The 11,165-nt window shown below is 43.5% G+C and overlaps 1 protein-coding gene across 1 annotated transcript; it reads right to left on the bottom strand.

The window, feature by feature from the left end:
* Positions 1 to 507: 507 nt before the first annotated feature.
* LOC311310050 (uncharacterized protein) lies at positions 508 to 5,194 on the bottom strand. The gene is made up of 8 exons (XM_084439433.1): positions 5,098 to 5,194; positions 4,917 to 4,988; positions 4,745 to 4,833; positions 4,249 to 4,346; positions 1,980 to 2,133; positions 1,741 to 1,867; positions 1,010 to 1,139; positions 508 to 878 (listed from the first exon to the last, which is right to left on the bottom strand). Exons 3-8 carry the CDS (start codon positions 4,820 to 4,822, stop codon positions 866 to 868), a joined length of 600 nt encoding a protein of 199 aa, XP_084295559.1. The 5' UTR covers positions 4,823 to 4,833; positions 4,917 to 4,988; positions 5,098 to 5,194; the 3' UTR covers positions 508 to 865.
* Positions 5,195 to 11,165: the final 5,971 nt, after the last annotated feature.

The following is an 11,165-nucleotide window of genomic DNA, read 5'->3' as shown; positions in this document are numbered from 1 at the left end:
ATAGAAGTGTTTGCCTTCATCATGATTGATTCATTTGTTTGTGTATTCAACCCACATTAGGTGTGATGCCGTTATGACTGAATCAGAATGCCTCTTATGCATTAATAAATAAAAAGGGACCAGAGGAGTGACAGGAGCAGGCATTGGCTGTAGTGCTTGTCATCATACTACACTTTCAGGGTATAAGGATTTGATTATATATATAAACATTTTTTTTTTTTTTTTACAGCTGTTTAACATGCAGTCATGACCAATACAGATCCCTTTTGATTAGAAACTTGAAGGCTAGTGGTAAACAGGCCATTCAGTTTAATATTTCACATTCGATCATTTATAACTCAAATGAAATTCAGTTTCTCAATTATTTTTATTTAAATTCAAGTACAAATTCAGGTACATCCTGTTTGCCAATGAAATATCTTCCTCCTGGTTTCTCATTTAAGTACACCAGTCTTTCATGAACTGAGATTAAGATGTGAACTGTGAACTCATTCTCAGAGTGGAAGGTGAACTCATTCTCAGAGTGGAAGGTGAACTGTCAACTCATTCTCAGAGGACCAACACTAAATTCTGTTGAACCCATGGTCAGACAATGGATAGCAACATGATGGTTTTGAATGCATTATAGCTGTCCATGTGCACAGTAGGAAATGTAATGGTTTTCGCACATGCACTTACAATTGGGAAACACAGTGTGTGCCCTGGCATCCTCTGCTTACATTCATGGTCAAATTTCAAAATAATTTTGAACTCCTGCAGCTCAGAAAGAAGAAGGGGCTTGTGTCCCTGGCCAGTAAGCCACTGCATAACATAGGGCACAGTGAGGTGAAAGGGCTCTCCATCCGGCTGGTCCACTGGAACACCCTCAAGGTTGTCCTCTAGAACACACGTGACATAACAGCACAGTCAATCATTTTATGTCATATCGTAAAGACTGCCTCCTGCAGTTCATTCACAATGGTTATACTGTCTAGTCAATTTGTGAGTGTTGTGATTGGCTGTGTGTTACCTGCTGGTACTCCCAGGTGTCGTGGAGGAAGACGCTGTCTCTGCATGGTGAGATCCAGTCTGGGGAGGACATGGCACACCCTCACCCACAGAGACGGGGTGTAGCTGGGCACTGTCGCCATCAGAACAACCTGCCAACAGAAAGGAGGGAGAATAACATGGGACATCATCCACCCTTAGGGAGATGAAGGTGAGAGCATGACATCCACCCAGGCTGTAGCCTCCTGCGGACCCTTCCATCCAGCACTGCAGCAGGGGGGGAAGAGGTGACTGAACAAAGCCAAGGCAACGGTCAACATGTCAGCAACTTTCACTTCATAAGAGCCCAAATCCGTGTCCTCCCTGTGGACGGGGAGCTGTATAGGTGGAGTCAGTGTCCTCCCTGTGGACGGGGAGCTGTATAGGTGGAGTCAGTGTCCTCCCTGTGGACGGGGAGCTGTATAGGTGGAGTCAGTGTCCTCCCTGTGGACGGGGAGCTGTATAGGTGGAGTCAGTGTCCTCCCTGTGGACGGGGAGCTGTATAGGTGGAGTCAGTGTACTCCCTGTGGACGGGGAGCTGTATAGATGGAGTCAGTGTACCGTGCTTGTCCAGCGCTAGATCTGTTGCTGAGGACAACTTCTAACCCTATTCAGCAATAGATTGCTGAATCAATGTTTTCATGACAGAATGCACTCTATCTAGTCATACCTATGCTTCCAAAAGGCTTGGAGTGGGACTTGACAGAGACATACCTTCTGTTTCAATTTCTTGAAGGAAATCTTGAAAGAAATTGATGATTTTATTTTCACGGATCTCTCTGACCGTCCCCTTCTCAGACAGCTCCGGAAGGATGCTCATCATGATGAAGTCTGCATCGGCCTGGAGAAAGACATTAGAATAGATACTCAACTTTAGCTCCTGAGGGCCACATTGTGAGTTGATATACAGTGACCATTGTATTATATGGGGCAAAGAAGCATTTTTATGCAACCTTTGTGTCATCATCCATGGAACCAGGGACAAAGATGCGTTGGCAGAGTTGTGGGTGCTCTTCCAGGACCTCCACAAAATTGTGAACCTGGAGACCTTTGCGCAGCTGCTTCAACATTGGCACCAGACGCAGGGTTGCATGCAGCACTATAGCTCTTGAATAAAAAAGATTTTGTAACAAATGAGAATGACCCAAGATTTATATTGCTTAAAAGTTGTGAATCTTAAGTGTTAAATGGACATTTCACATGAAATTATAATTTTAGGGATGGACAGAGTCACCGCCGCTGGTAATTTGGTCCTCAACTAGGCATTTTCATTTTTCAGTTTATTACAGATTATGAAAGTGCACATTGTAAGCTTTCAAATGAGGTCTCATACATTGAAATTATTGTACATTACATAATTGAAGAAGATATGCTTATTTGAATGCTAGTACTGCCAAATCAACTTAGCTGAGAAATTTCCCTCCAAAGTTCTCCAACATTTTCACACCTCTGACTGCCAGGTAATGGGCGTGAACAATAGCCTGGTAACCCCTCCCCCAGCCACTCCCCCACTTGACGATCTGTCATTATCTGTCAGAGTGGCTGTCAACTTGGGGTATTAACTGAGAGTGGCAGCCAAGTGGGGTGCTCTCTCACTGATGACCCCACACTCTTTGAGTCAGTATTAATCTTGTGTTGTGAATGCAGTTAAGAACAATATAAGATGAAGTTGAAATTTAACGTTCTTTATTGTCACATACATGATATAAAGTACAAGCATAAGTAGTTAAGTGTACAAAAAAAGGCAACAGTCTAAGTGTTAAAGTGTACAGTCAGTTGTCTGTTTTATAGACAAGGTGCATAGTGTTCATTGTGATCAAGTGTACAACAAAGTAATAACAGTCCCCAGCTCAATACTCAAGGTAATAACAACAGTACTCAGCTCAGTATTCAATATTCTAACAATGCAGTCTGTGCGGCATATCGAGTACAGCGCTCCCAAAAAATGCTGAGTGTGGGCAAGTCTGTGCAAGAGAACAAGCAACGCTTCAGTATACAAACAGAAAAAGGCTGTGGCCTTTCTCCTGCAGTGCTGACCGTCCTGATGATCTGCAGTGAATCTACAAGCGGACAGTCTTGTTCTGAGCTGCTGTGGAGTTTGGCGGGGGACATGTGACGTCTCGTCCCTCAGAACAGAACTCTCTGATCTTGTCAAAGAGATACGTCTGTCTGGCCATGTCCAGTCCGGGTGGGGCTTGCACAAGAAGACCTTCTCTGGGGGGCAGGACATCAGGCTTGCGCAGCAGCTGAAACTCGACTGCCGGTGCATCACGGTGTTCTCTGGCCACAACCATGCCAGGTCTCTCAGCATCAAAACTGCAATAGAATAGAAGGAAGAAAGTACATTAAACTATTGCCCACAGTACTGGCACTCCATATAGATAAAATAGTACCAGAATGTGTTGATTAAATAGACTAGCTGGCTAGTTTAGGAACAAAGGGCTAGCTCACTAGCATGTTAGCTAACGTTAGCTAGCTAGCCTTTGTTAGTTAGTGCTAGTGCCTTTGTTATGCTAGCTAGACTGAGTCACTTGTTTAGAAAGGAGCTTCTGCTAAACGACTAACGTTAATGTAATGTAAACAGCACAGATAGTATAAAGATCAGCTTATCCCAAAGCAAAGCAGAATGCTTGGCGGTGGTGTGAATCTGGTACGTCGTTCGACGCAACTCTGCGCTTGGTAGCAACTTGCTTTGTTGATACAGTCATCAAGAATAAAACTCTGTGTACGAACGAGTCCTGCTCTGCTGGAGTTTTAGCTGCTCTTAAAACTCTTTCCATGTCCTGGATGCCATCCCCGTCTTCTCTTTAGCAAAAGCTGTAGCATCCATGGTTGAACTTGGGACTGAATGTAAACAAAGCCGGCGTGTTGGGGAAGGGTGGGGGGCGGAGAACCCGGAAGCAATAGCCAATGAAACCAAATCATGCTAATCGATCTGCCCGCCCCCAAGCCCGGCTCGAAATCAGCTAAAAACGAGCTTAGTTTGCAGACTAATTATACGTATTTCGTGAACCTAAAACTGTTGTCTGTTATAGTAAGTGGGTTCTTCACAACTTCAACTTTGGTAATACAAAATAAAACAAAAAACGAAAAAAAACGTTTTTTAATTTATTTTGCCCTCTAGCGCATTTCGGGGTTTGCCGAGTTGCGGACCAAATCACCAGCCGCTGTCACGTATGTATTTGTCTCTTTTTTTTATTGGTTTAAGAGTATGTTTTATACCGTATGATGGCGTCTCTGTTCTCCTGCTTGATGGCCCCAGTGAAACCACAGCTAATTATTGCATCACTCCATGGAGAGAGATCGGTTTCTTCTTCAACCTGAAACGACAGAATGCACTCAACAGCTAGCAACAGTTTATAAAACGTGCTTTGGGATTACAGTACATGTAGGATTTGCCAATTGAATAAAATAAAAATAAAACATTTTAGAATACATAACTTACCTTGTAATTTATTATGTATTATGTAATTTTGAATGGGTTAACCTTATCCCTAACTTTGCAGTAAGGGTTGGCATTTGCATTTAGGGTTAGGGTTAATGAACAAACTTCAAGTTAAGTGTTACCAAAAGTTTCAATTCACATGTTCTTACACTCACAGTTTTTTTTAGCCCTTAGGGTGAAGTGTAAGAACAAAATATTTGCGCAACATCATTTAATGAATGAGACCCAATAACTGACAAACATTAAACAATACCAAACTACAAGACATATTACCTGTCTCCAGACTCTCCACATGTGCTTGCATGTATGGGCAACTCCGTCTGTGTAAACCAGATCGAACAAATGGGACATTGTTCCTGTTCCTGTAAATAGAAAACAAGTTGACAGTAAACTAAATTGTTGCAACCACTAATAATTACAAATGCAACTTAAAGATTCATATCACCTTTGATGTTTTTGAGGGGGGTGGAGTACTGGACAGCATCTGAACTAACTGAACATCATCAGTCCCAGAAGTCTGAAAAAATAACATTGGAGATATATATATATATATATTACATGTTAAAATGTGAGAAAATTAAAACTAATATTCAGCTCAAATACGTGCTCAAGTGTAAATTAAATACCTCTTCATTCTCAGATGATGCTCTGCCACAACAGGATTGGAGATGCAAGAACAGAATCTGTAGTGGCATTGTTGATTTGCAATTTTGACATTGCGCCTTTGGCATCTTAGCAAATTCGAATGCAGTGGACGGCAGAGGGTCGAGACATAGCTGGTCTTGTAGGGGAACTATGTAGAGTGCTGTCCTTCCTGTTGTAGTCATCATCTTGATGAGAGCCCCTGTGTAGCCCTCTGAGTCTGGGGGGATAAGAGTCAGCTTTCGCTTTCCATTACCTCCTGCCAATACAAAAACACATTACAGAGGTCTCTCAAGTACATATTCCACAACTGATGGTCATACTTGTATTAGATGGTCATTAAATGTATTAGAACAATAAACGCTTGTAGAAAAATCACACAATAAGTACACTTATGCTTTCACGAAGCCATACATTTACTGTAGCCATGTTTAAATGACATTCAGCACAGCTTTTCACAGGACTTGTGTCTGCTTTATTTGACATGATATGCTGCACCTGTTGCCATATAAAGTAGCCATCCTCCAGTCAGTGAATGCATTTTGGGGAATTCTGCCTCGAATAAACTCCCCAACTGCAGAAAGTAAAGAAAAGAACAGGGAGAATGCACACAGTTTATGTATTACAGGGGTTCACAAACTTGTAGGGAATCCAAAATCAGGGTAGGGATATGGAAATCTGGAGGCTGTGGGAATCCACACAGGAGAGTGTCACTACTACGAGAATGTGAGGGGCTCGAAGCCTAGTAGTCTTCTCACACGCCAAAATGAGTCTGATTGACACTTGCAGCGTTAATATATTGTTCTTTTCTAATATCACTTATTTTCATTGTACTGTACTTGTACTGTATAATGACAATAAATTCTAATTGTTATTGTTTCCTCATTAACAAAAATGTACACAAATTCTTATTAAACATAGGCTAGACTGTACAGCTTTACTTACTTCAGAATGTGTCAAGGTCTGTAGAAATGGTAATAGTACGCTTGCCCAATCCAGCCTGGAGCAACTCTAGCTCCTCCGCAGGCGAAGGTGACATGTCAGTGTTTTGACTTAATAAGTAGACATTGAAAGCAAAAGGCTTCCAAGATGTTGTCGCCTTCACATGCATTGGTGACTTGACATTTTTCTTTTTTGAGACGGCCTTCCTGAACATACCAGGGAATGATCTGCAAGCAATAAACAGAATATTAACCATACAGTGAACAGTTAATTAGCTAGACAAACTACACTTATCAGTGAAACTGAATGCTGCTATAACCTGGCCATATCCTGGGCTTGCTCTATACGTGGTTGAGGAGGAGGCTGCTGCTCCACCTGAGCTCCCCAAGTCTGACTGATGCTTTGTGTCTGCTGCTGCACCTGCACTTGAGGACTCTGAGGCTGACTGACACTTTGTGTCTGTTGCACCAGCCCTTGAGATCTCCGAGCATAACTGAGGCTTTCTGTCAGTGCAGTAACAAGACTTTGTGTCGCTCTTGCGACATCAGGATACTGCTGAATATGAAGTGACAATTACGTGTTAGTTATATGGGGTAACCTGCATGTGACTGACAACAACAGTATTACAGTATGTTATACGGCGGCCATATTAAGACATCCTCAGGAGTTATCAGCTGTCAAATATCAGCTATCAGAAGTCATGTGTCAGGTATCACAAGTCAGGTATCAGTTGTCAGGTATCACATTGCTAACCTGACATCTGATACTGACTTGTGATACCTGACATCTGACCACTGATACCTGACATGTAACAACTGATAGTTGATACCTGACATGATAGCTGAGGATGTCCTTGGCCACTGTATGTTAACGTTACTGTAAGTTAACCTACCGTTTAATCCTTAAACTACCCCAGGGTTTGGTTGGCGAGTAACGAAATATATTAAAACGACATGGTAACTAATTATCCCCGGAGGTCGCATTACACAATCCTATGCACGAATTATCACAACCCTAGCCTAGCTACAGTTACACTAACGTTAGCTTCCACTATTCTAGCCTACGCTAGCTAACGACAGCGCTAGCTACAGCACGCCAACTATGCTGCATCATGGTGGCTAGCTAGCTAACGTTAGCCTACATTCTAGGCGAACTTATTAACAGTACATACCTGAGATCCTGCACTGGAAGCATTGGGCCTCGAACCGCTCTGATCCGCCATCCTTCGAAAACTAGCGCTCAACGTCTTTTGGACTTCTTCTATGGTTTTGATTTATATATGGCGGTGGGCATCCCGAAACCCCGCCTCTTCCTCTCTGGACACGCCACTCATCTAACCCCGCCCCCACGTCAAAGAGAGGCCCTCATTTATCAAAGAGCGTGTAAATTCAGGTGTAAAAGAGGGCGTACGACGAAAACGAGGAAAATGAGAAAAGTAGCGTACGACGAGAATATTTACACGCTTTTCGGATCTATCAAAAATGTCGTACACGCTGCTGCGCCAAATTCACCACAGAAAATCCGACAGTGGCGGAGAAGAGAGCGTACGCGCACGCGCCCCGTGTTCCGCCCTCTCCACGCCCAAATTCAACCATATATGGTCAAAACTATGACAGCGCACAACGTGGATACCCCAGAAGGAACCGACATAATATAGCGTGGAGCATAGGACAGACAAATACGTTTATGGAAAAACGCGGAAGAAGAGAAACTTTTCGGAGACGGAGGTGCATGTGCTTGTTGGTGAGGTCCACGCGAGGAAAGAAAATCATCTTCGGAAGGTAAGCTATTTGTACGAGCCTACATTTGTCTGATTGCTCCTACAGTTTAGGTAGCCTACTGTACGTTTCGTGCATCCTGTATTTGGCGTAGGCTACACGGACATTCTGTATTATGTGGCTGTGAGGAAAGCAAACATTCCACACATTCTGTGGTAGGCTATGATTGATTTAGGACCAAAAACAGGGAACGATAACACAGATGACCACTTCATAATATTAGACCACATTAAACATTTCCCCTCTGGGAAATTAAGGCTCTCATCTAAATCACCCGGTAAATCACACTTAAGCATTTATTTGGCTGCCAACAGAAAAACATATCAATTGAATATGGCTACACAATGAAATGTTTAATGCATAATCAAGTTAACAGACAAACTCAAAGAAAATGACTGAAATTGTTTCTCCAGACTCTGACGTGGGGTGGGACTCAGAGGAGGGGGAGTCTGCAGTGGTCCTTGACCTGACGGTCGTGCCCCCGCCGGTTGCAGCCTCTACATCCAGCGCCACGACCTCCAGTGCCTCCACCTCCAGCGCACCGGCCTCCACCTCCAGTGCCATCTCCAGCGCCTCCGTCTCCGTCTCCACCGCCCACGCCTCCACCTCCGGCTGCCAGCGTCCCTGCCTCAAGGGTCCCTGAGGGCTGGGCTTCCTCTCAGACGCTGTGCTGGAGGCTCATGACCCTAGAGGCCCAGAGGGAAATGGCAGAAGGGATTGGGGCAGTTGTGGGGCAGTTGTGCAGCAGTTGGTAGAGGTCACCACACTACACCACCAGAGCCAACAGGACATCCTCACTGCACTTCATTCCCTCACACATGCTGTCACGGACCTCACACTGTCACTCATTACCACACTCACGGACCTCACACAGTCACTCACTACCACACTCAAGGACCTCACACAGTCACTCACTACCACACTCACGGACCTCACACATTCACTCACAAACGCACTCACACACCTCACACAGTCACCCACCAACAGACAATAAAATGGTAGAAATGTGAACCTTAGTTGTTTGTGTCTTCATAGCTGGCGCATGACCTCAGTGTGGGCCCTTTGGCCCCGCTGGTAAACCTCATGACGGGGAGGGGGCTGAGGGCTTGGGTCCTCATTTTGTGGTGGGGTCTTGACTGGTTCTCATTCTTATCAGCTTTGAATATACATCTTGGCAAACATAACAGAATGATGTACAAGGAGGGGACAGATACCTAGTGAAAGTACTATTGGTTGCTAGTAAAAAGACAATAATGAGGGCTTGGTATAAGGTGGAACCCCCAACCAAGGAGCAGTGGTGGGTGTTGTGGAGGAGATTTATGAGATTTATTTATGCATTGAGGATGCAGGAAGGAAAGTTTGAAGGGAGTTGGGAAAAATGGATGGATTATAGAAGGAAGTGTGATGATACCACTAATATTAAAATTGTCATATTTGAGTAAGAAAAAAAAGCTGCATGGATGGAAGTAACCATAAGCTGTTATTGTAAGTTTTTATGTTTTATTGTATTGTCGTTGTATGGATGGAAAATGCTAATAAAGATTAAAGTAAATAAGACAAAGAATATGTATCTTGGCTATGCACACACCAAAAAGCCAGCCGTCACGCGCAGCGCCTGCCTCCAGTCTAGCCCCTACCCTGCTGTGCGCCAGGATGAATGAGTCATGCGTGGAGCCAGGCCACCGTGCCACTACACTTGTGATGAGCATGTCGGCGTCACATATGATTTGGGTATTTATAGTGTGCACATTTTTGCGATTCACATAGACGTATTCATTCACTGATGGTGCCCTTATGTGGGTGCAGTTGCCATCGCCGTCACCTCTTTGGAGTTCTATCTCGGCCAGTAGGCCGAGTAGCGCCGGATTCATTTAGGCTCGCATTACGCACAGGAGGACTGTCATTTATATGCTTACCAAACAGCAAACAGGTCCACATGATCACATATTAATGACAATATAATTGGTCAATTATTGCCGTTTGATGGAGTGCCTGCATTAGGTGTGTGGCATATAGCGCGGAAAGGTTTGGGACAGCGCATAGGTTAAGTTTGGGGAACAAATCCATATCGGACCCTGAATGAGCCGGTTAGAGGACACGTCTAATCTTGCATTGCGATATATGTTTGTGCTGAATTGGGCTATTAGCCTACATGATTGTGCGTTCAGAAACTGTCGCTCTTATTCTCTCCATCAAACAGTGTAATTTACCGACGCACCACCTGCGTCGCCAGTTCCCCCTGTGTTCAAAAAGGGTGTAGAAAACCGTGTAAATCGGTACGGCTACTTGAGAGGTGTCCTACAAAAGCGTGTAGAAAGGCGACTAAATTTTCGCCCTTTCGGCTTGATAGATCGCAATGTGGGGGGGGGAAATGGCGTACGCCTGAAATCGCGAAAAAGACCGTGTAAAATATGACGTACCTCAATGATAAATGAGGCCCCAGAATGTTTTGCAGCGCAAGAAATGTTTTGTAAACGCAGAAAAAGTATTGTAAAGGCAGAAAAGTTTTGTAAATGCAGAAAAGGTTTTGTAAACGCAAAAAAGTATTGTAAATGCAATTTTTATTTTATTTTTTAATAATTAAGTAATAATTTATATATTTTTTGTTTACAATACTTCACTTACGTTTACAATACTTCACTTACGTTTACAATGCTTTCTGGCCTCATTTTGACTTTAATTTCTCTCTCCCTTTCGCTGGACGTTCACCCAGGAGCTGTTGGTAAACAGCCTCGAGAGAAACACGTTTGCAGTGTAGGCATATTGGTGAGTGCGCATATAATCCGCTTTCCTCTGTTTATTTTAATTCGTGATTGATCTGTGGGAGAATGATCAGGGATACGGACATTACCAGATGGACATGAAAGTCATGTCGTATAGCCTACAGGCATTTACTTTTTCCTTTTCCCCCCTATGACTCTCCCCTCTGGACAATTTGATTTATTTTGTTTTACTTTATTTATGCAACTAAGATGGATGTAGTTAACTCCATAAGGGTTGTTGATAAATAGTCGCAAGGGAAGTACCCTACTAACACAATCAGGTTGCAGCAATGTTGCAGAAACGTGCGATTTAGACTTTTGTATGGTCCACTCAACGTCAAGTTAAACGTGCATGCAACGCAAACGCGGTATCTGCACAAAAGTTGCTGCAACGTGCAGGCCCAACGTGTCTGCAATGTCCACACAACGTTGTGATTTCCATGATGATTTCGATGTATATGGCTGCAACGTTGTATACACGTTTATATATTACTTTTTGCATTACAAAACAAATCGGCTCCTTGCACAAGCTCCACTACTTCCTGAAACTCTACAGGCATATTTCTTTAC

This window comes from Borostomias antarcticus (genome assembly GCF_949987555.1).
Source record: "Borostomias antarcticus genome assembly, chromosome: 6".
NCBI lineage: Eukaryota > Metazoa > Chordata > Actinopteri > Stomiiformes > Stomiidae > Borostomias > Borostomias antarcticus.
The sequence above is the reverse complement of the archived record's forward strand: the minus strand, read 5'-3'. Positions and strand labels throughout refer to the sequence as shown.

Excerpts from the sequence above, each read along its gene's own strand:
- LOC311310050 (XM_084439433.1), bottom strand. The coding sequence starts at position 4,822 with ATGTCCCATTTGTTCGATCTGGTTTACACAGACGGAGTTGCCCATACA. Across the intron at positions 4,347-4,744 it reads TGTGGAGAGTCTGGAGACAG|GTTGAAGAAGAAACCGATCT; the intron begins GTAATATGTCTT and ends CTGTCGTTTCAG. Across the intron at positions 1,868-1,979 it reads CCATGGATGATGACACAAAG|GCCGATGCAGACTTCATCAT; the intron begins GTTGCATAAAAA and ends GTCTTTCTCCAG.